Genomic DNA, 24,728 nt, shown 5'->3' with positions numbered 1-24,728 from the left:
TCACTGTTCAAAAGTTTGTATGTAATGCAGTATCCGAAAAAAAAGTTAATGAGGACGTGTTATAAAATTGATAAACATGTGCATCAAATTAGTAATATACTATTACAAGTAATAAATTGAGATATTTCACCATAAAAAAGTTGAGAAAAATAAAATTGGATGAAAATTAGACCAAGATTCATATTTTTCTACAATTTAATTTTCCATATTCAAAATAGAGAAAATTATCATAAAAATACAAAGATGATATTTCGATCGACTCAAATAATTTTATTAAATGGTCAAAAAAATGGATACACTGTACAACGAAAACTACATGTCCACCGTGATATTGAATGTGGGGCGAAGCGGTTGGTAGTGACGTGGGATAAGATAAAATAAAATAATGTGTATAGGAGTATAATATAGTATTTCAATACAAATATTTTATTTGTTGTAACGTTTTAAATATGTTGTTATCTCCGTCGTAGGACCGCATTTATTTGTGGTTGTCGCACCTTTGCGCGAATTTACGAAAATGGTCAATTAAGATTCAGGTTACTACTACCAAGTAAAATACTGTCGGTGCTTCAAGTAACTTGAGGGCTATTTTCGACAAATCGAACGGCTATTTTAAATTTTATATGATGTCAGGAAGCACCATTGTAGTATTGTACATTACTCCACCACATATTTTTAATTTATTTTTGAAAAACTTGGCTTTGAACGGATTCTCAGTAGTATATTCCATTTTGAAATAGTGATAATTTAGCACTATATGCACATTGTCACATTGACGTAATTATCCGGAATCAATAAAAGCTTACAGTGATAAAACTGTGTCATTTTATCTTCTAAAAATTAGAAGAATAAAAACTCAAAAACAAAATTTCACGAAACTAATTATACTTTCCCCAAATTTTCGTCTATTAGATAATCTTCACTAGGATTAATTTAAGACTTCATAAATTCACCTATATCTGCAAACTATTTTCTTGAAAGTAATTAAGTTTATTTTTTTCTCGATATATTAAAATGATTTAGTTATTGAGATTCCAAGATTAGTACTCCCTCCGTTCCATAGTAATAGAGTCATTTTGCCATTTTGATACGTTCCATAATAACAGAGTTATTTCATTTTTTAGTAAAAGTCTAACACATTTTTCACACCTACTTTACTTTCTTACTTTTTTCTCTATTAATCTATCTATCTTTTTTCATTTTCCACTTTATTCTCCCTTACTTAATTCACCTAACAATTTTTTTTAATTTCTATGCTGAAAAAAAACGTCTCCATTACTATGGAACAGAGAGAGTAATACTTTTTATATAGGAGTTTGAAAGTATATTTATTTTATCACAATTACTTTACTACTCCTAGGTGGTAGTAATAAATTTTTAAGTAAATGGAGGAATAATTAAGTGTCATTACCCTCATAATAAAATTATGAGAGTCAACCGGCCACATAAAGAGAGATAAATTACTTTAAAATTCGCAAACTGTGATAGTAGCATAAGTTATCCTAATACGCCAAAACAAACTAATTTCATATTTTTAGGTTATTGGCTCCAAATTAAATAAATATTAGGTATCGAAGTGGCAAAATTTCATTTGAACATATGTCAACACGAATACACTTTGGAAAACTACAACTATATCCGAATACCTGTTTTTACAGTTAACGCCCTGACTAAGTCGTTGAATAAAACACAAATAACGATTATTTTATTCCTAACAATCTGGAAATTAAAATAATAAATAAATAGATTTGAAATATCATTATCGCATTCACATGCAATGATAGACAAAGTTGCAAAAATGTTAGGACCATTCTCGTTATATTTGGTCAATCAAACGAATCCAATTTTTATGTGATGGATTCAATTCAGTAAAGTGAAATGAACAAAAAGCATTAATTCCATCAAAATTAACGTAATTTTCCTAATTGATTAATAGGTTTAATTCTTAAATACATTAAATTCTTTTGACTTCCGTATTTTCTCTTTTAGGGTATTTTCACAAATTCATACATCTCCAGATTCCACACAATTCCTTCTTCTGGTTCTGGGCATTTTATCTACAGATTTTTTGGGGATATTTTTCTTATTAAAAAACCCTAATGCCCACAACATTTTGTCGGTATATTCAATTTTTTTTCTTGGTTGATCTAATCTTATTTCATTGATTGGCCTCTTAATCTTTGTCCCCTTTTAAAAGGCCAAGAATCTCATCGCAATTGTGCATTTTTCCGATCTCTCCTAGAGAAATTAGAAAGATTTCAAATTGTTCTCTTGAAAATGAAATGAGGGTTTTTGGTTTGGTAGTGGAGAAGTATTACAAGAACGTGCTGTCGGTTTTAGTTTGGGTATTTTCATGATTTACCTTTTCCTTTTTCCCTTTTTTTTCAATTCAAAATTTTCAATTCCATTTGAGTTGCATTTACCTCCAACCCCATCTCTCTAGATTAGCTGTAAAATGAATGTTAATGCAATGTAAAGCTCCTTTTGTACTACACTTTTGCTCAACAGTCTTTATATTTATCCATCTCTCTCTCCTCTGCAATTCCTTATATTTTATGGTTCCTCTGCAAATAATTCTTCTCCACACCAATGTCTCCAATGCTTTGGAGACGTCTAGCTTCCTTCACAACTCCCACGCGTCATAAAAAATGAATCTTTGGTAGCATTCTCTCTCTCTCCCTCCATTTTCAACTCAAAGTTCAAACCTTTCTACTGCATTTCCCCCAATTCTTGATTATTCGAGCAAAAGGGCCACCGAAAGATTCAATCTTGGAGCAAAAAAATGGCCCCATCTCTGTGGTGGGCGAAGGAGTCACACAGAGGCACGCCGGTGGTGGTGAAAATGGAGAAGCCGAACAACTGGTCGATGGTGGAGCTGGAGTCCCCCTCCGACGAGGACTTCATCTGCCCGAACGACGCCGTGGCGAAGGGCGGCCGCAACCGCAACGCCAAGCAGCTGACTTGGGTGCTCCTCCTCAAGGCCCACCGCGCCGCCGGCTGCCTCACCTCCATCGCCGCCGCATTCGTCTCCCTCACCTCCGCCGTCCGCCGCCGCGTCGCCTCGGGGCGCACCGACGGCTTGGATTCCTCCTCCAAGTCGAGATTCTTCGCCTGCATCAAGGCGTTCCTGTGGCTGTCTCTGCTTCTGCTCTGTTTCGAAATGGCAGCTTATTTCAAAGGGTGGCAGCATTTCCGGCAGCCGGATTTATACAGCTTGGCCGACGCCGCGGTGGTTAAGGGCGCGTTTGATTCGCTCTACTCCACTTGGGTTTTGATCAGAGTGAGGTATCTCGCTCCGCCGCTGCAGCTTTTGATTCATCTCTGTATAGTCCTCTTCCTCATCCAGAGCTTGGATAGGCTTGTTCTCTGCTTGGGTTGCCTTTGGATTAAGCTCAGGAACATTAAGCCTGTTGCCAAACACTGCATTGTGGATCTTGAGTCTGGTGATGGTGATGGCTATTTCCCCATGGTGCTTGTTCAAATCCCTATGTGCAATGAGAAAGAGGTATTGAATTGTATTGCTTTCTTTTCTTCACATTCTTGAATTCTTGATTTATGTGTTGTTTTGTAATTTTATTGAGTTTGGGGATTCTGGGATAGGTTTATCAGCAATCTATAGCTGCTGTGTGCAATTTGGAGTGGCCAAAGGGGAGGATGTTGGTTCAAGTATTGGATGATTCGGATGATCCGATAACGCAGTTGATGATAAAGGAGGAAGTTCATAAATGGCAGGAGAATGGTGCCAACATCATATACAGACATAGAGTGATTAGGGAGGGGTATAAAGCAGGCAATCTTAAGTCAGCCATGAATTGCAGCTATGTCAAAGATTACGAATTTGTTGCCATTTTCGACGCTGATTTCCAGCCAAGTCCGGACTTTCTGATGCGAACCATCCCTCACTTTAAGGTATCTTTTGCTTTTTTGATTGAATGTGTCTGTTTCTTGAATTCTTGAATTCCTTGGCATGCTTTAAATTTGATTATCTTGTGATGTAATGTGATTTGGATTATGTCACGATGATATGCTTATTTGTGAATGAAAAGTTTGGTTTCACTTTGGATTTGGTAGGATAATGAGGAGGTAGGACTGGTCCAGGCAAGGTGGTCCTTTGTGAACAAGGATGAGAATCTGCTTACGCGGTTGCAGCTGATTAATCTGGCTTTTCATTTCGAGGTGGAGCAGCAGGTTAATGGGATTTTCTTGAATTTCTTTGGCTTCAATGGGACCGCTGGTATATGGAGGATAAAGGCGTTGGAGGAGTCGGGCGGGTGGTTGGAGAGGACCACTGTCGAGGATATGGACATCGCTGTTCGCGCCCATCTTCACGGATGGAAGTTTGTTTTCCTCAATGATGTTGAGGTAGCTGCTTTTGAAGGCCTTTTTTGCCTTTTGTTGCTTTCTTGTGTGTGTTGGTATTTAGTAATGTTGCTGCTTTCTTGACTGTCCAGTGCCAATGTGAACTTCCCGAGTCATATGAGGCTTACCGGAAGCAGCAGCATAGATGGCATTCCGGCCCAATGCAGCTGTTCCGTCTCTGTTTGCCTGCCATTATCCGATCAGAGGTACGTCGAGAGAGAGCCTTTTCCCCCCTTTTATGTAATAATGTGTTCAAGATTAAGTTTTGGTGTGATTAGCTAATGATATGTATGTGAAATGTGATGTTTCAGATAAGCATTTTGAAGAAGGCCAATATGATCTTCCTATTTTTCTTGCTAAGAAAACTTATTCTCCCATTTTACTCATTCACACTTTTCTGCATCATTCTCCCAATGACCATGTTTGTTCCGGAAGCCACGCTCCCGTCGTGGGTCGTTTGCTATATACCGGCCGTCATGTCGTTTCTCAACATACTCCCGGCTCCAAAATCGTTCCCGTTCATCGTCCCTTACCTCCTCTTCGAGAACACCATGTCCGTGACCAAATTCAACGCCATGATCTCGGGCCTCTTCCAGCTCGGGAGCGCGTACGAGTGGGTCGTCACCAAGAAATCCGGGCGCTCGTCCGAGGGCGACCTCATAGCCCTGGTCGAGAAGGACCAGCTCCCCACGCGCCACAGGAACAACTCGGAGCCTAATCTGGACGAGATGCGCGAGGAGATCATGCAGCAGGAGCAGCTCGCGGCTCAGAAGGAGAAAAAGAAGAAGCACAACCGGATCTACACGAAAGAGCTGGCTCTCGCGTTCCTTCTGCTCACGGCCTCGGCAAGAAGCCTTCTGTCGGCGCAAGGTATCCACTTTTACTTCTTGCTCTTCCAAGGGATATCCTTCTTGCTCGTCGGCCTAGATTTGATCGGTGAGCAAGTCGCGTAGGGGCGAAAAACATGTAAATCGGTAGAGAAATCGTCTTTGGATCGGTACGTGGATACTTGAGATAAAGATTTATTATACGACAAGAACTTGAACACGAGAAATACGCGAATATATGGGATGAAAGTCGTCTTCTCCCTGCGTCTGCGCGCCTTGTCGTGGAAGGCGCGGGATGGGATGATCTCCTCCTTGAAGAGGAGGGGAGGGAAGGGGAGAGTAGAGGAATGGCGATGATCATTGTTAGTTTTCTTGTTTGGATTCTTTTGTTTTTTTGGGGTAATATTCTTTTGTAAGAAGAATTCATCGTTCATTCACAGTCACAGCTGAGGATTTAGGAAAATAGTGATGATATATATGCATATTCACATTGATATTATATATTGTGATTCACTTGTTGAGTTGGATGGAGATTTCTCTCCTCTTTATCCTACCTCACTTTGTTCAAATGTTACATATAATAATACATCCATTTATCTTGATCAAATTTTGTAACTTGTGTATGTCATATAATTTTTAAATTTGAATCAAAATATGAGATATTTAAACGGCTAAATTGTCAGGATAATTATGAAAATTTGCGAATTCTGATTTATTCTGTAGTTTTAAAATTCTAGAAAATTATGAGGTTTAATATTATTAAAAAAGTTGCATGTCTAGCACTCCTTCCGTCCCATTAGAAATGAGATATTTGGCAATTGGCACACTCTAAAATGTCACACTAAAAAGAGAATACTCTATTCTCTGTCTGTATCTAAAAAATTCCCTAAAATATTTTATTATACTTTGCAATTTTGGCGATTGGATGTGTCTAATTCTTTGGATACCTTCCCTACATTCATGACGGTCAATAAAATAGCATTGGATTTACATTTAGACATTTAGTGTAGCGTTAATTTATTTAGTGCAAACTATTATGATAAAATAGTGAATGTCGATTATAATTTTCGGATAATTCATTTTTTGTAATTTTCATTAACTAATCTACAAAATAAACAGCATTGTACAATCATATGGTAAATGTTTTCATTTAATGAGGAGGATGCTAATATGCTATACAGTTTCGAGTCTAACCTTTCAAAGAATAATTCCCAACCACTTTATTATGTTACTAATCTACTATCTCTACCTTCTTTAGCCAGCATTTAATTTTTAATTTGTCTGTCACAATAAAAATAGGAGTTGAATCAATAAGTAAGCACCAAAATTAATGATTATTAATGGACGAAGGCCCTATTTGTTGTATTGCAGCTAAGAAACATGAATGGACATTCATTGAACAATGTGTTCTAGTTCTTACTCAGCATTAACTATTAGCCAACGCATTTTCTCCTCCCTTTTGTAGGGTATTTGCAACGGTGGCATAAGGCGCACGGCCCGGCGTTAGTGCACCGTATGCGTTGGAGGAAAGGTGCCCGACGAGATGTCGAGCATTTGAACACTGTTCCCCACGATGCACGCCATATGCGTGTGCACTGCGAGAGTGTTATACATAGTGATAAGTGCTCTGACGTGTTGGAGTTACGAGGAAAAAATTGAGGTGAATAGTACAAATAATTGCAGTTTTGATGTATGTGATTACTGATGTCCCTGACTTGAAGTAGGAGAGAATAACCTAACCTTTGTCTCGTTTTCAATTATTCAAATCTTTGAGATTATGATAGTAGTAGTGAAGCTAAGTACTACATCGTCTCACAAACAATGACCTTGATAATGAAAGAAATATGCTTTAATGTAAAGTCGATAAAGTGAGAAAAGAAAAAAAATAGATATTATTTAAGTTTACATAATTAGAAGGGGATGAAAAAAAGTGTAAAAACATTTTGATATAAGTTGTGAATAAGTAAATGTATGGGGACAATATGTTGCAAATAACTTAAAATAAAGAATTCAAAAATATTGTGTTTTACTACACCACCTAGAACATCATATTTTATATTTAGTTTATGTTTAAAATAAAAGATACCAATAAACTAGCTAGGTCCTCTACAAGGACATGACAATAAAGCAACATATGCACTAAGGGAAAAATAAAAAATACTAGTAATAATTTAAATCCTAGTGATTATCGACCATATATATATGAAGCAAGTGGTTAAAGAAGTAAACGGTGACCAGATATTTTTTTGTTTTACACATGTGTAAGAATACGACCTTAGCTTTGTCCACACATAAATTTTATTCACAAACATCAAGCATCCACATCACCCTTAATAGGGACAGTCTAACCAACTTTTCCAATTTATCTTATTCAAATCCCTTAAACAATTCTTTTCTTTTTTATTTAAATAAAATATTAGCTATGGTTCGAGCGTCTCAAGGTGGTCCAAAATCCAAACTCAATTTGTAGAAGTTTTAATTGTTTATTGGTTTTACCCATAATGAATTTTCCTTCTCTTATTTCTTTTAATTTTGAAAGTTCAGTTCATAAAAATCTTAAAGATTCTAAATGCATTATGATTTATTTTTTTTGGAATATTTGGAAGTGAATCTCAAGTAATATTGTGGCAATTGGCAAGTGATGAAGATTTTAGGGGAGATGAGCAAACGTGGAGTTATATTTTGGTTTTGGATTTCAAATTTAGTACCAAGCAAATTCTATTCTTGGTTTAGTTTGAGAGATTAAATTTGTATACTACTTAATTTATCTTATTGTCTTAATTTATTTCTGCAACCATTGCTATTTCCTTTTCCTCTGCAATTTCAGCCTCTTCCCATCAATCGATCTCTGGTGATTTAGTCTCGTTGGTTTGGTGAGGGCTGAAAATAGTTTTCGACAATGTCAAAATTTCAAAAAAAAAAAAGAGAGAACTTTGTGGTAGGGGCCTAAGGCGTCTCATTGAGTTTATGCTCGAATTTGGAACCAAAACATTTAAAATGTTTGCGTTAGGTTCCATCATAAGTTATTTTCTTCATTATCTAATTATTAAATGTAAATATATTTTTTTTCTAAAACAATAAATATTCCAAATATGTTGGTTCAAATTCATCCACGCCCAACATTTAACCAGAATGTCTAACCTTTTCAAGAAAATCAAACACATGTTGTTTTAAATTTAGTCACATCCAAAAAAATTAAGAAAATGACTTATAGTAGATAAATTCCCAACCTCTCAATATTTCAATAAATTAAACCTAATATTTGAAATGTTGTCATTATACAGTCACACATTTTAATATATTAAATCATAAGTGAAAAAAAAATTGAATACGATCACAAAATAATGTGTGGGCTATTAGAATTTGTGTGAGTCCAATTTGGTACAGCTCATATAATTAAAGCCTAGACAAGGTTTGAAATGAAGATATAATTGTGACCTCATATGTTTCGTGATATATCTGTACCAATAAATAAGGCTGGTGGCGTGACCTACTAGTGAGTAGTGCCACAAATAATTTCAATTTTTTTAGCACTATTATCACCAGCTAATATTAGGGCAAATATTACTTTTATGTATTGACCTTGAACTTTTATTTTTATTAGTTCAGGAAATTAATTAGGACGTTGAGTGGACTTGGATCACTTGATTTGTAAGCCCAACAAATACTTGGGCTCATACATATAATGCAGGCCTTAGTTGATGGACTGAAAAGAAAAAGAATAGAATTGTCATGCTACTTAGCCTCTGTAATGATCAAAATATTCAAAAGTACTACTGTGAACAAGAAACAATGATTGGGATAATTATTTAATAAACCCTTATAATGATCAATACATGAGGGGCAGTGTGAACAAGAAAAACAATGATTGCATTCAAGTCTTTTTAATTAAACTGTTAATTAGAATTTGGAATATAAAATTATGCAGAACTGAGTAGGGTTGATCAAATTAAAAATAAATAAACAAATAAAATATCGCAATTATAGTGAATTAATTTTAATAGGAGTACGTAATTTTTGAAATTAGAATCCTTTCCTTTATTTTTATAAATATCACAATTTAAATAAATACATATGAAATTGAAGATTTAAGAAATTATAAATAATTACATACCTTAGTGGTGAGACTATGAATAATAAAGTTTGGTATATTTGTAGTCCATGTAGTGTGTCTGTTTGTGAGGGCCCTAACGATTCTAATGGTGCGTACATCGTGACTATAACAATAAAGATATAGTAAAAGCTTGGTATTTAATATAGTTAAAATACAAATACATAAGAACAAGAATGAGAAATTGAAATCGTAACTTTTGTTTGAATTGAATCTGAATAATGATGTGCTTACCCTACATGATTTGTATTTGGACCACAATGTCTCTCTCAACATTACATTAAGCCAAAAACTGGTCCCAGAAATGGATTAAAGGATAATTTACAGTGAAACTAGAAATTATTCCATGATTAGTTATATAAGTCAATAGAAGAAGTAGATGTTTGTTAGTCCTTCAGATTGATATGAAGGGGGATTGATACGAAAGGGATCGTGCGTTTATTAACGAGCGAATTGCAGTTTATCATGAGATTCATTTAAGGGCATTCAAAAAACACTTCAAATCAATTTAGGAGTCCGAGGAAAAAAAATTATTATGACATCTTAGTATTTGAATACGTGGTCATTTACAATATAACATAATTCGAATACATCCATATAATGCATATGATTGGATAGGAGATTCTGCAATTCCACCGAATCATACAATAGAAGCCGATCAAGGGTCGACCGACTCCACTGCTGGCACATGAGAATAAAAAAATTCCATTAAATTTAATTCTCATAGCTGCCGACAATTCCAAATTGCGACAAATCCATCCCAACTATTCGAAGTTAAGATTTAAATATTATTCCGATTCTACATATCTTGATTACAAAAAGATTATTCATATTACCTTGTATTACATTTGCATCAAACATAAATAATATCAAACCTTATAGAACAAAGATGGTTTGTCTAATTTAATGCAACATGACATAAACTATGACCTACGAAAACAACGACAAGATTATCTAACACATTTATTATGTGATACACCAATTCACAAACATTACCAAATCTTGTTGCATAAGAATTGTTTGTCCAATGCAAAAAGAATTATACTCAAACACAATTAGAAGCTGCTAGAATATTCATCTCCCATTTTTATGAACACTTCAATAATCTGTTTCTCCAACCTTCTTCGAAATAAAAAACCAATCTTTAACTTTAAAATATTCACTTTAGCAGAAAATTTCATCTTTTTCTGGCTGTTTTATGTTTGTGGTGGGAGATTATTCAAATAAAATTTGTTTTCCCCTTATTTTTGAGTCTGTCACACGTTCAATTGTGAGTGTGTGCAAAAAATATAGAGAGGTCTTGAATTGGATACGCCAAATCACGCCAGCGAGGCATTGATTTTGGTTTCAATTTTGCATCTTTATTTAACCCAAGGAAGAGGGGAATACACATCCTTCGTCTAGCTGCTTGCTTCGCCACCGCATTGCCGCCGGCCGGGGAGAGTTGGGCTCGCATTGCCGGAGGAGATGGTCGATCTCACCCTTCTGGGCTCCCTTCTGCTTGCCATTTTGGGGGGTTTCCTCTTTTTCCGCAATGGGTTCTTGAAAAAGATCGAGGAGAGTAAGGGAGACACTGCCGCCGCCGCCACCGTCGTCGACGAGAGGGAATGCAGATCGAGGGACGGCGGCGATGACATCATCATTGTGGGTGCCGGAGTTGCCGGCGCCGCCCTTGCTTATACCCTCGGAAAGGTAGCGCCTTTTTACATTGTTTGCACTGTTTTAAGGGTGTTTTATTGGATTTGTTGTGTTTTCCAATTTTTGATTGTTATGAAGATGGCCACCAGATTTGGAACTGAATCAGAATGATTTGGAAGTTGTGTCTTTTATTTGAACCTGATTTTTGCAATGTTGTTGGCTTGTGTGTTGTTGATTTGGATCAAGGATGGTAGAAGGGTTAGGGTGATTGAGAGAGACTTGACTGAGCCTGACAGGATTGTGGGAGAACTCTTGCAACCAGGTGGATATCTCAAGCTCATTGAGTTAGAACTCCAAGGTATACATTCTTCTTTGATGTTGCAAGTGTTAAAGTATTTGGATTAGGTGTTTGTAGTTGACATTAGATTTGATGTTTCAGTTAGAACTCCAAGGTTTAGTGTGTGTGTTTTTGTTTTAGCGGGTGTATTCTCCTTTGGTTTTGCAAGTGTTAATGTGATTTGGATTAGGTGTTTGGAGCATTAGATTTGATGTTTGAGTTAGAACTTAAGGTATAATGTGTGTGTGTGTGTGTGTGTGTCCTTGTTGAAGTGGGTATTCTTCTTCTTTGATTTTGCAAGTGTTACTGTGATTTGGATTAGAAGTCTGTATAGTTGACATCAGATTTGATGTTTGAGTTAGAAATCCAAGATATGTGTTGGTGGTGGTGTGTGTGGGGTCTTCTTTGATCTTTGGGGGATACATTTTGCACTGTTATGCTGTCTGTTGGCTGTTGATGTTTAGTTTTATAAATGTTAGTTTGATTTGGATGTGTTTTCGAGTCCAGATTGTGTGGATGAAATCGATGCTCAGAGGGTATTCGGTTATGCTCTTTTCAAGGATGGGAAAGCGACTCGGCTGTCCTACCCTCTGGAGAAGTTTCACTCTGATGTATCCGGACGGAGCTTCCATAACGGACGCTTCATACAGAGGATGCGCGAGAAAGCTGCTTCGCTTCCCAAGTATTTGCCTCTCCCTGCTAATTTGGATATATAGATAATGAATCAGTCTCTTGTTATGTTTATAATGATCTTCTGTTTGAATCTGTGCCTCTCTCCTTTCCTGAGACGGTCGGTTCAATAAGGGGGCGAAACAGATTAGATTTGGCGTTACATAAGATCGAGTTTGTGGTGGACTAAACACTAGTTTCTTTGTGTGGCAGTGTCACACTAGAGCAAGGAACTGTGACATCTCTCCTCGAAGAGAAGGGGGCTATAACGGGGGTACAGTACAGAACAAAATCGGGCGAGGAGACGAAAGCTTATGCGCCTCTGACAGTCGTCTGTGATGGATGCTTTTCCAACTTGCGACGCTCTCTTTGCACTCCTAAAGTAAGGTTCATAAAGAAACATGTTTGCTGTTAAATTTAGCTTCTTCGTTGGGCTGAGACTCCGTTTTGCTCTGCAGGTGGACGTCCCCTCCTGTTTCGTGGGATTGGTCCTCGAGAAGTGCGACCTCCCCTTTGCGAACCATGGGCATGTCATCTTGGCAGACCCTTCACCCATCTTGTTTTACCCCATCAGTAGCACTGAAATCCGATGCCTGGTCGACGTTCCGGGTGAGAAGGTGCCGTCCATATCGAACGGTGATCTGGCCAAGTATTTGAAGACTGTCATTGCTCCCCAAGTAATTATTTATCCAGTTGATCTTTTTATAATGCTTGCTTTTGCTCCGTTGCTGATGTTCGCTCGTTTTAGGTCCCGCCCGAGCTGCACGGTGCGTTCCTCTCGGCTATCGAGAGAGGAAACATGAGGACAATGCCGAACAGAAGCATGCCTGCTGCTCCTCATCCGACCCCGGGAGCTCTGCTCATGGGGGACGCGTTCAACATGCGCCACCCCTTGACCGGAGGAGGGATGACTGTTGCATTATCAGATATAGTCGTCTTGCGCAACCTCCTTAGGCCGTTGAAAGACCTAAACGACGCTCCCACTCTCTGCAAGTACCTCGAATCTTTCTACACCTTGCGCAAGGTTGTCGATTCGATCATTATCATCAGCTCTCTATATTTACACGACAGCTTCTTGATTTGGAATTTATCTGTTTTTCATCTGCAGCCTGTGGCATCGACCATCAACACGTTGGCAGGCGCCCTATACAAGGTCTTTAGTGCCTCACCGGATCAAGCAAGGAACGAGATGCGCCAGGCATGCTTCGACTATCTGAGCCTCGGAGGGGTGTTCTCGAGTGGGCCAGTGTCTCTCCTCTCTGGCTTGAACCCACGGCCGCTCAGCCTCGTCTGCCATTTCTTTGCAGTGGCGATATATGGCGTTGGCCGGCTGCTGCTTCCGTTCCCCTCCCCGAAACGGATGTGGATCGGGGCCAGATTGATATCAGTGAGAACACACATGTTATATCCATCACTAAAACTAGTTCCATTTCCACTTGTTTCATCTGTAAACTTGCTGTTTTTCTTGGTTTCAGAGTGCGTCGGCGATAATCTTTCCGATCATCAAGGCAGAGGGCGTCCGGCAGATGTTCTTTCCGGCCACCGTTCCTGCATACTACAGAGCTCCTCCTGTTAAGTAATGGTCATTTTGTAGCCAACACTGCAATTTGATGTCAAAATTTGTTTGTTGTTTAAGCTGACTTGTGGTTGAGAAATTTGAAGTTAATTGCCTTGTGTAAATACAATCTTTCCTTCTCACAAGTAGTATTTAATTTCTTTCACAAACGGCACAACTCTGTAATTTTTAGTTTGGATCTTACGACGGCGTTTTGATGATGAAAACACTACAGTTAGCAATGCTTCTAGGTTCTAAACGTGCAGAAAATGACTGAACTGGTTAATAAATAACTAATAACTCAACTAGTTGAGAATTTAAGAATATAAAAATTCAATATAAAATTAATATTTAATGTCTATCTTTATAGTTCAATAATAAGGATAAATCCAAACTTATGAAAAATAAAATTGAAAAAAAAAACAAATATAAAAGAAAAACCTAATTTGCTAAAAGGAAAAACAGTTACTCATAATATTTTTCCACCTACTCGTTTTCTTAACATAAATATAACATAAAGTAGTTACAACATACATTCTCTAATCCTTTCTCTACTATGCTATCAAAAACAATTTGAACTCAATTTTTTAATTGATTATTGCCTGCTACAAGGAAATGAAGCATGTCGATTATAATTATACCCCCCAGTCCCATAAAAATACGTGTATTCAATTTTTAGAAAATGATATCATGGACTATTATTTACGTTACAAACTCACCAGCCAAATTCTTGATCATGGCTTGCTAAACATGAATACCAAAATTTAACTCACGCCAAATAACTAATTTATGGTTACAGCATTCAACAATGGTAAATCATAATCAGGAATTCCGTTAACGGTTAATCTCACGATCACCGCCATTCCTAATGACTTCTCCAACATTTCACAATTACTAAAACTCTGAATCAAATCAATCACTCAAGTTTGATAGCAATGAAGGTTTGGAGACGGCCGGTTAATCCCGCCCGGCGCCCCTCCGAAAGCGAGGCAGCTTCATTTGCATCGCACCTCCATTCCAGATCCCGCCCTCCTCCATACTTATCCATTGCACTCCTAATTCTGGTATTTTTCTATTTCATTTTTTACGAATTCGATTTCGTGTGCTTTGTGATGTGGTTAGGGTTTCAGCAATGGATTGAATTTTGTTCCTTTTGTGTTTTTTGCAGGGAGCAATCCTTGTAATTGGTTATCTGCGCGCCGGTCAAGGTCTATCACTTCCCCTTGCTCAATATATCTCTTAATTTCACTACTGAATGAAAGATTTGCTAGAATTGGTTCCAATCAAACAGTTTCAGTCACTAATTTGCAGTTTTTAGCTGCTTGTTCTTGTTTAGAAAGATAGCTCTTTCATCCTTTTGATGTTCATGTCATTGAATATATACTCATGTTGAATTTACCTCATTTTGTTTCCAGTATTCTGGTCCAGTTTTTCTTTATTGGATTCTCTTTTGTGGTTATGAATCGTGTTGTTAGTTCTTAGGTTACGTGTTTATGCGTTGTTGCAGCAATAAAGCATACTGTTTTGCTTTGACTGATGATCATTGGTTGCGTTGTAGATGCTTTGGGAAGTAGACTAGCTCTCAGTTGGGCTCAAGGTAACTAAATTTTCTTGCTTTCTATATGAACTACTATGTCGTTTGTTTTATTCGTCTCCATAACCCAGTACTAGGCTGCAACATGTTGTACCTACTAGTGATTTCTGGAAGACCGATTTCACATATTTTAAAGATAGACAAAGCTGTTGGTATGTTATTTGAGGTCACAGGGTTCTGTGTTGGTTTTTCTGAGTTTTCTTAAATCTTATTGCTTGAGTTTCCTATATCTCAAAGGTCTCTTCAAAGTTTTATCACAAACTAAGAGACCATATATCGACTTACCTTATTGCCAGTCATTTTAATTTGATTAGTGCAGTTTTCTTCTCTTTGAGATATGGGTCTTTTTTTCCTTTGCTAGCCGGAGCTTCTTTTTCCAAAGGCCCTTGTTGATCTAATTAGACCTACAAACTAGCGTTAGACGTTCTTTTCAGTGTCATTTACGGAAGATTCCATCTTCCTGAAAGGATATTACATTTGCAAGTACCACCTCTGCGACATGAATCTCAGTGTTGCTTAGATACAACACTGCCACAAAATGAAGATGCTTGATGCTTCATCTAGTCTAGATTTTAAATTTAGGGGTAGCGAATCGATTTTCCAGGATATTGCAAATATTGATTGCATTTTAGATGTCAAACTTCATCTACGAAAACATGCTCCCTGCTAAAATTTCTTGTTCAACCTTGCACAGTTTAACCATAACTTCAAACTTCTAAACTCATATGCATTGAAAAAAGTTTGGTGGTGTGATGGTAAAGTAGTTACAACTTGCAGCATAAAAGATTTCCTGAAGTGTGTCCTTGGGGTTTATACAGAAACTCGGGAGTGTTGATTTCAGCCTTCCAGCATCATATTAGTGGAAGAAGATATTTCCATCAATATATCAACTATCTAGTAGTTACCGTACATTGAAAAAAGAAAAAAACTGATGTTTGGTATGCTGCATCCCATTAAAAGTTTCGACTCTCTGTTCAGGTGATGTTTCATGTAGCGAAGAAGTTCAACGTGCCGTTCCAATTCTGAAAGCAGCATATGGGAATAGCATGCAAAAGGTGCTACATGTCGGTCCAGATGCTTGTTCCACTGTTTCTAGATTGTTAAGGGAGGAGGAGACCGATGCTTGGGGCGTGGAGCCATACGATACAGAGGATGCTGATCGAAAGTGCAAGAGAATGGTGAAAAGCGGCCTCGTCCGAGTGGCTGATATAAAGTTTTTACTTCCCTACAGGGCAAAGTCATTTCCTCTTGTGATTGTGTCGGACGCACTGGATTACTTGTCTCCAAAGTATCTGAACAGAACTATTCCTGAACTAGCGAGGGTGTCATCCAGCGGCCTTATCATTTTCACTGGTTAGAGAAACATCCTATGCTTTAGACTTATTCTTTCACAAGATCCAGTAAATTTTGCTCATTTAAAAGATACGAGTCTTATCCTGCTACCTGAATGTATTTCTCCCACACAATTGCGACGAATTGTGTAAAGCTTCTTTATCGTTGTTCTGACAGTGTTACTGAACTTGTACCTCAAACTCTAACTTTGCACATTTGTAGGATACCCACGTAATGTCAAAGCTAAAGCCAACAGATACGGAAATTCGGTAACCCATCTCTCTCATACTCCTATATATTTTTGTTTTTATTCCACATAACAGTATATTGGATTTTGTTCAAGGAGAGGAAAATGATCAAATGCAATGCAAAAAGTTATTTTGTTTCATATTTTGTCACCAAATAGTTTAAATAGAAAAAGCAGAGATTAATATATGTTGTTGCTGTCAAAGACAATATTTAAGGTACAACAAAATACAATCGGAAGAGATGGCTTTGATCAAACTTTCATTGAAACCTCTCTTCTCCAACAGGTTAAGTTGAGGAGCGCGAACTGGTGGGGCGACTATTTTGATCATCTGAGCTTAGAGGAGAATGAAGACGTGGCTAAGAAGTTCGAGAAAGCTGCAGAAAAAATGTCGCACATCCCACATTGCCAAATTTTCCATCTCAAGCCATACAACTGATCTTACAGCAGTACGTTTTTGGAGTCTCGTTCTTTTATTTATAACGAAAAGGCGACTAACATCCACTGTCCTATCTTTTAGTATCTGAGAATCTGAGGGAAATGGAATATAGTTATTGTCATTAGAAATGATATGTTCATTTAGGCAGTGGGTTTCAGCAAACTACAATTTATATAATGGTATATTGTTACATTCATCCATTGGCTTTGAAATTTGTCAATTGTATCTAAACCTTTAGAAATTATATTGATTATATTTTTATCTCTATTTTTCAATCCATTTTGACAACTACTAAAAAACTAAAATTGATCAAGTGAATATAAAGGTCGTATGCAATTTATTTTTCAGAGCAACATAAAAAATATCAACGGATACATCATTTCACGGCTCAATCCTTGAAATGAAATCCAAATGATAAAATTTACATTGATATAGAATTGGTAATTTAAAAAGACTGAAATATAATTAATACAATTGCTAAAAGGCTGGGACAAAAATTGACAATTTAATAAATTGGATATAATTAATAAAATCATCAGATATTAGGATAGATTCAATCATTAACCCAAAAAAAAAAAACTACAGAGCATTAATTTTAATACATTTTCTATATCACATACCTCAAATTAAAGCTTTTGTTGGGATCTTTAAAGCAAGATGTATAATCCATATACATAGTTTAATGAAGACAAGAAAAAAAATAGAAAGATAAAAAAGAGATGAGAGAGAAGTGACAGTTAAAACGGTTTGCCACAACATCATTCCGATCCGCTTGACTCTCCCTCACTTTCTCTTTCTCTTCGTGCAATTTGCAAATCTCATTCTTTTCCCTTTCCTCCCAATTCAACCACATTTTTTGCTTCCCACACAAAGCTAGCTATCTCATGTATGATTGAATTGAATTTTGTTATGAAGATTGGATGCATTTTTGGATTTTAAGAGATGAACGTTGGTGGTCTCTTGGCTTCTGTGGGTGTGAATAGTGTTGTGTGTTTGGGCGTTTTCTCTTTGTATTCCGTGCTAAGAAAGCAGCCACACTTTGTGACTGTCTACTTTGGCCACAAGCTTGCTCGAGCCAGATCCAAGCGCCATGACCCCTTTTGGCTGGCGCGCCTCGTCCCCTCCGCCAGCTGGGTCGTCAAGGCGTATGGCGCCACCGAGGACGAGCTCTACGTTGCCGGGGGCGTCGACGCCGTCGTCTTTCTGCGAGCCGTCGTCTTCAGGTGTTGTCTAGAAATTGTGTTCCGTTTGTTGGATTAGATGAAGTTGAGTTTTATAAATAATATTTGGTTGGATAGATATGACCCGATACTTTTGACTTGGCAAAAGTTTTAAGAAACATAAAGGAAAATGAGACCAAAAAGTTGATTTAGTTAAATGCGGATTCCGGTAACCAAAAAAAAAGTGAAATAGGACTATTAATTGCGGACGTCCATTTATGTTAGACTGAGACTTTATTTTGTGGACGGAAGGGGAGGGAGTGTAATAAATTGTTTGTGTTTTTTGTATATGAGTATGTATAACTATTTCAATTTATTTTGATTTGTGCAGTATCAAATTGTTTACTGTTGCTTCAGTCATATGCTTGGTATTTGTTCTCCCTCTTAATTATTTTGGAAAAGAAATGGAGCACAAGGAAATCAGAGAAGAGCTTTTGACTGTCTTCACCATTGGGAATGTCCAAAGAGGATCAGAATGGTATGGAAAACTTTTATTAATATTTGTCGTGATATTCACATATGAATTGTCCGCATAAAAAATGTGAAGTGAAAGCGATCAATTTAAATACCTAATGAGTAACTCTTCCCATCAGTAATTGGTTTGGGATGAAACCTAGGGTTTTGTTGATCACTTTTCGCGTATCAGAAATGCTTTAGTGAATGTGGTTGCGTAAAATCTAACACTGAATTTCTCTCTTTTACAGGTTAGGGTTCCATTGTTTTGTATTACATATCATAACTATATGTGCATGTTTCTTCCTTTACTCTGTAAGTAATTTCTTATTCTTTTTTTGGGCTTTTGGTTCTTGTAAACTAAATCTTCCGTCTCACTGAAGATGTCCACCTTTTGTCATATCTAGACTAAAATTTGTCTATTTTCTCTCCTCGTAAAATTTTTCTCTCTATTTCAGTACACCCAACAATTCCACCACCTAAATCTCATGCTATTCAAGAAATAGTCATCTTGACCTATATATGTCCATGAATCCTTGTTCAGGAATTCAAGCACATCATGAAGATGAGATTGAACCACATCAATTCACCCCTTCACTGTGCTAGTCAGTTTACCGTAGTTGTCCGAGCAATCCCATGGATAGACCAAGAATCTTACAGTGATACTCTAACCAGATTCTTCACAGATTTATATTCAACAAGCTATCTATCTCATCAAATGGTTTATGAGAAGAGTGCAATCCAAAAATTGATGGTAATACTGATCCAATATTAATTGTACAAATTTATCTATCCTATCTAATGATTTATGTTTGTGTTTCATGTTATATGTTTAGAGTGACGCTGAGAGGATGTACAAGATACTGAAAAGCGTACACATGGAGAGACGATATGTGAAACGATTACTAAGATGTGGGTTTTGTGGAGGCAATAATAATGCTTCACAAGAAATGAAGGAACTTTCTGATGAGTCTAAAAGTATTACCAAAGATGAAACCTTCCTTGATGATTCAGATGTAAGAAAAGATTCATGTTTTAATTTATACATACGCTTTCGTAAATATCATGATGTATGCACCATAGAAGATCTCTATGATATCATGATACTTGCATTGAATTCAACGGTTTGAAAATATTGCAAATTTGTGATATTATTGATTCAATGCAAGTGATTTATGGATTTGGTGCAAATGACTTAGAAGTTTAAATGATCCCACGTTTATGAATTTTACGATTCACGGACTAAACTTATAAGTCACTTGCACTGAACTTAGTGCAAGTGACTTATAGATTATGTGCAAATGACTTATAAGTTTCGTGCAAGAATTTCCACAGTCCTCACTTTTTGTGTACGTATAGGAGTGTGGAGCTGCGCTTGTTTTCTTCAGGACTCGATATGCTGCATTGGTTGCTTCGGAGGCTCTTCAAACGCAGAATCCAATGGCATGGGTAACTAATGCAGCTCCTGAACCACGCGACATGTTTTGGGCTAATCTTTGTGTCTCCTACCAAAGCCTTTGGATCCGAAAGATCATAGTTGTTTTCGCCTCCTTTTTCTTCGTCACTTTCTTCCTCGTTCCCGTCGTCTTTACACAATCTCTAGTCCATCTTGATAAACTAACCAGGTTTCTACCATTCTTGGAGAAAGCTGTAGGGAGGTAAATGCTCCCTCCAAGCTTTTCTATTTTTCACACTCTAGTTTGTTGTGAATCTCAATCATTTGACTTACTTCATCTTTATATATGCATCATATTCTTGTTTGAACCTATATACAAAATCTATAGATTGCACTATTCTTTTGCAGGGTGGTATTGGAACAACTGGTGACTGGATATCTACCTAGTGTTATACTAACTCTCTTTCTATACATGGTTCCGCCGGTTATGTACGTGTTCTCGACGTTGGAGGGAGTTATATCGCGCAGCGAGAGGAAGAGAAGTGCATGCATCAAGGTTGTATACTTCGTCATATGGAATGTCTTCTTCGCCAATATCTTGACCGAGGCTGCCATCGTCCATTATCAAATCTCCATTCTCAAGCTGGGAGACTACAAAAACATACCCGCTTTGCTCGCCAAAGCCGTCCCCTCAACGGTACTCATCTTTATTTATTAATTATCATCACAACGATCGAGCCATGAAAATGTCGATTTTTTTTTGTCATTTTTACGCTCGAAAAATATCATCATATCAATATCTTTGAGATAATAAAACAAAACTACTTAAAAACATTAAAGCTCGATTTGTTCATTTTCTCAGACGACCTTCTTCATGACCTATTGTCTAACGTTTGAAGTCGATTTATGTTTTTTTGTCATATGTTAGGGGTTTACACCTCGAAAAATATCATCATATCAATATCTTCTAGATAATAAAACAAAACTACTTAAAGCTCGATTTGTTCATTTTCTTAGGCGACCTTCTTCATGACCTACTGTCTAACGTCGGGGTGGGCGAGCTTAGCATGCGAGCTGATTCAGGTCGTCCCTCTTCTCACCAACGTGATCAGTCGATACATTCTCAAAACCAACGGCGACACCTCCACCCCGACCCCCTTTTCGTTCCCTTACCACACAGAAGTTCCTCGAGTTCTCCTGTTTGGTCTGCTTGGCATCACATGCTGCACCTTGGCCCCGCTCATCCTGCCATTCGTGCTTGTCTACTTCGTTCTCGCCTTCCTCGTCTACCGCAACCAGATACTGAACGTGTACGTTATGAAGTACGACAGTGGCGGCCAGTACTGGCCGATTGTTCACAACACAGCTATATTCTCCCTCGTGCTGATGCAGGTCATAGCTCTTGGTGTGTTTGGGATTAAAGACGCACCGGGGCCTTCCACTTTCACTTTCCCTCTCATCGTTCTCACTCTCCTCTTTAACCAGTTCTGCAGGCAGAGGTTTCTTCCCGTCTTCTTTCGAACTCCGGCTAAGGTAATTAATCAGTGCACCTGTCATGATTTTTTTTCGATTTTTCTCGGTTTTAGTAAAAAAAAAAAGGAGGTGAACCGCCAGTTATGGTTCCAAAATTTTAAAACCAGAACCGGACCAATAGAACTGGCCAGTTCTGGTTACATTAAAAAACCGGAACCACTGGTCTGGCTCTGGGCTGAACCGGTAGAGAAACTGAATTTTCGTAGTCTTGTAATTGCGTCCCTACTGGGAATTCGAACTCAGGACCACGAAAATGTTCTTTATAAATTAAGTGCAGGTATAATTTTTTACATTGAATGAAGTTATTTTATGTGCTATTTTTTCTTATTGAAAAGGTGTTTTCAAAATGGTCAATTTCCGAATTAAAAGTATTGTATTACCCTTATTTCAACTTCTTCGTGGTTATGAATTGTAAGCAAAATGCAATTAATTTAGTTTTGCATATTGTAATAATTTAGAAAATGGTTATATTTTGGCCTACATGTATTGTTTTTAACTTGGTTCATGACTAAAAAGTTATGTAATCTTTAATTATAACCAAAATATGATCAATTCATGAGTATGAATCTTTATGAAGTATTAGTCCATAAATGATTAGTTTAACTCTTTTATTTAAAATTGCAGAGTGTTATTGAAATGGACCGTGTAGATGAGCAAAGTGGGCAAATGGAAGATATCCACCAAAGTTTGCTAACTGCTTATTCTCAATACAAATCCAAGAGTGGGAGATGGGGAAGTAGAAAGTTAGGGATGATGAGTAGGTCTAATTCTGCACATGATACAGCTGAGATGGGAGGTATTTCTCATGCTTGATCATCCACAATTTTCCTCTCTCGGTGGAAAATTTTCTGTCGGTAAACTCATTGGTAAATCGCGTGTTTTTTTTTTGTAGTGCTTGTTTCCATTTGAAAGGAAATCCACATGTAGATTAATAATTGCACTACTATATGGGCACATTTTGTGATTGATTGATATAGAGAAATGTACCATTTCAAATTTATGGTGTTTTTGTTTGGATTGAAGTTTTGATCGATTTCATTTTAAAAGGATTGATGCGTGTGTTGTTTTAATTTTCAATATTGAAAAAAGTCTCAAACCACACAAACAGTGATTGATCAGGCAAAGTTTCAACTACCAATAATGATCCAACAAAATGAAAGTCTAACGCACTGTTTGTGTCGTTTGAGACTTTGTCGCTACAACAATTTTATAAGGACATAAAATTAAAAACACGATTATAATAATCAAATTTGAGGTTGCGAAGAAAAACGTCCTTATGTTTGAGGACCTATTTGTCAACTAAATTTAGAAATTAACATACGAATTACCCAAAAATATTAACAAATAAAATAATTATACGTGCCTAAGGCCCTAAGCACGATAAACTGAAAGATACCACTGAAATTCCAGAGAATTAAGTAACACAAATTCTCATTTTATAGATTCTTCATGATTTTCTGTGTGGGTCAGATCAGATAAACTATTTATAATTCCAAGTATTAAGGTTAAGACAAAAGAATAATGCCCAAATTAGGGTCATCTTCTTCTTTTTGGAAACAGAATAATCATAAGTTCATAACTAGTAACATTTCTTTTAACCTTAAATATTCACAGTTTTTTTCTGCAAAATTCTATGCCATGCAGCCTCCAATTTTGTCCTTAAACGACAACAATTCTCAGAGAATATTCTCATAATCCTAGTGAGTGTCAAAATCATCAATTAAATTGCTGACTGTAATTATTAATTGAATATTAAAAATCACAAGGGCTTTCAAATTTGTCGTAATTTGGAAGATAAATCCATTTTGTCATCAATAATATATTATGGAATTTGACAGAATGTCGCCTTCTGAATAAAGCCAATCTTTAAAAGAAATTGGTTTTATTCTCGAGGCTTTATCTGAGGTGCTGCTTCTTGTTGGACGATATTCCTCACAACTTTACAGAAACTAAGGGAATTCAATAATTTATTTATAAAATTGCTTTATGTCATTGATTGATAATTGAGTTAAATTAAAATAATTTTGTAGTACCATCTTGTTGTCCCTTTTATTTTATTCCGTGGCTGCTAATAACGTGCTTTTTAGAGTTGAATGGGTACTATTTTATTTCATGACACGATTAATTACTTGCACTACTTAATTTCATTCAAAATTAGTAATACTATAATAACAAGATTACTTGCATTACTTTCTTTCCGGATTAATAATACTATTATCTTCCATATTCAAAAGCTAGCAATCAAAATACTCCACTAGATCAACATAATTAAGATAAGATATACAAAAAGAATACTTATATAAAAAAATTGACTAGCAAAAAGGTAACATAAAATTGACATTAATAAGTTAGGGTTTAAATTCTAAGAACATACATGTATAGTATTAACGTTAATAAGTTAGGGTTTAGAATTGGTGCTTACCAAAATTGACACAATTCACACTTCGATCTTAAAATCAATTTAATTAATTATGTTATGAGGTTGCATAAAATATGATTACCTTGTATGGCAGTAGAAAATTGCTAATTAGTTTTTAGTCTATATACACAATATATGTAGCAATGAAATCGATATTGAATTAGAAATATAAAACTTGGCGTCAGATTAAAGTTGTGTGGTTTAAATGAGGCTCATGTAGTTAGAATATGATTGGCAGCCTAGTTATTACCAAGGACAAAATTTATGTTTATAAAAGTAGATGACAAGGATAACATTTATATAACGAATTAACTACTATAAATTGATAAATGATGCGGAAATAAGTGGCTGATCTAAAACATAATTTATTTTTTAAAAATATTATTGGGTGAAAATGATTTGCAACATGAGGTAAATTAATTTGGCTCTAGCAGGAGGTAAATTATTTTGTAATTTTACCGTATTAAGCATTTTTTTTAATCCCAAAACGACTTCGTTTGATGTCTTCCTTTTCTTAAAAAAAATATCAGTAGGGATCGGGAATGCGTTCACGACATTTTCCGTCGACTCAAAGCCACCCCCCCCCCCCCCTACTGGTC

General features: G+C 36.6%; 4 protein-coding genes across 4 annotated transcripts; all 4 read left to right on the top strand.

Annotated features, from left to right (window-relative positions):
- The first annotated feature begins 2,196 nt into the window (after window positions 1–2,196).
- LOC125201205 (putative xyloglucan glycosyltransferase 12) lies at window positions 2,197–5,739 on the top strand. Its single transcript, XM_048099223.2, has 5 exons — window positions 2,197–3,505; window positions 3,601–3,909; window positions 4,072–4,362; window positions 4,452–4,565; window positions 4,671–5,739. The coding sequence occupies exons 1-5, from the start codon at window positions 2,783–2,785 to the stop codon at window positions 5,310–5,312; spliced, it is 2,079 nt and encodes a 692-aa protein (XP_047955180.1). The 5' UTR covers window positions 2,197–2,782; the 3' UTR covers window positions 5,313–5,739.
- Window positions 5,740–10,364: 4,625 nt separating this feature from the next.
- LOC125202166 (squalene monooxygenase SE1-like) lies at window positions 10,365–13,666 on the top strand. Its single transcript, XM_048100519.2, has 8 exons — window positions 10,365–10,989; window positions 11,182–11,293; window positions 11,780–11,954; window positions 12,155–12,323; window positions 12,400–12,618; window positions 12,690–12,965; window positions 13,050–13,328; window positions 13,417–13,666. The coding sequence occupies exons 1-8, from the start codon at window positions 10,765–10,767 to the stop codon at window positions 13,519–13,521; spliced, it is 1,560 nt and encodes a 519-aa protein (XP_047956476.1). The 5' UTR covers window positions 10,365–10,764; the 3' UTR covers window positions 13,522–13,666.
- A 612-nt stretch (window positions 13,667–14,278) lies between these two features.
- Window positions 14,279–17,375, top strand: LOC125207307 (putative pectin methylesterase CGR3). The gene is made up of 6 exons (XM_048106594.2): window positions 14,279–14,560; window positions 14,665–14,704; window positions 15,055–15,093; window positions 16,069–16,443; window positions 16,645–16,691; window positions 16,956–17,375. The coding sequence occupies exons 1-6, from the start codon at window positions 14,432–14,434 to the stop codon at window positions 17,106–17,108; spliced, it is 783 nt and encodes a 260-aa protein (XP_047962551.1). The 5' UTR covers window positions 14,279–14,431; the 3' UTR covers window positions 17,109–17,375.
- Window positions 17,376–17,960: 585 nt separating this feature from the next.
- On the top strand, window positions 17,961–22,703 carry LOC125207995 (hyperosmolality-gated Ca2+ permeable channel 2.1-like). The gene is made up of 9 exons (XM_048107563.2): window positions 17,961–18,331; window positions 18,660–18,806; window positions 19,033–19,096; window positions 19,326–19,535; window positions 19,618–19,797; window positions 20,141–20,439; window positions 20,586–20,874; window positions 21,195–21,710; window positions 22,335–22,703. The coding sequence occupies exons 1-9, from the start codon at window positions 18,051–18,053 to the stop codon at window positions 22,521–22,523; spliced, it is 2,175 nt and encodes a 724-aa protein (XP_047963520.1). The 5' UTR covers window positions 17,961–18,050; the 3' UTR covers window positions 22,524–22,703.
- The last annotated feature ends 2,025 nt before the right edge of the window (window positions 22,704–24,728 follow it).

Source organism: Salvia hispanica, chromosome 2 (genome assembly GCF_029641045.1).
Source record: "Salvia hispanica isolate PSC_SH4W2 chromosome 2, Shi_PSC_v1, whole genome shotgun sequence".
Lineage (NCBI taxonomy): Eukaryota > Viridiplantae > Streptophyta > Magnoliopsida > Lamiales > Lamiaceae > Salvia > Salvia hispanica.
Note: the sequence above shows the minus strand (reverse complement) of the source record. Positions and strands in the feature narration are given on the sequence as shown.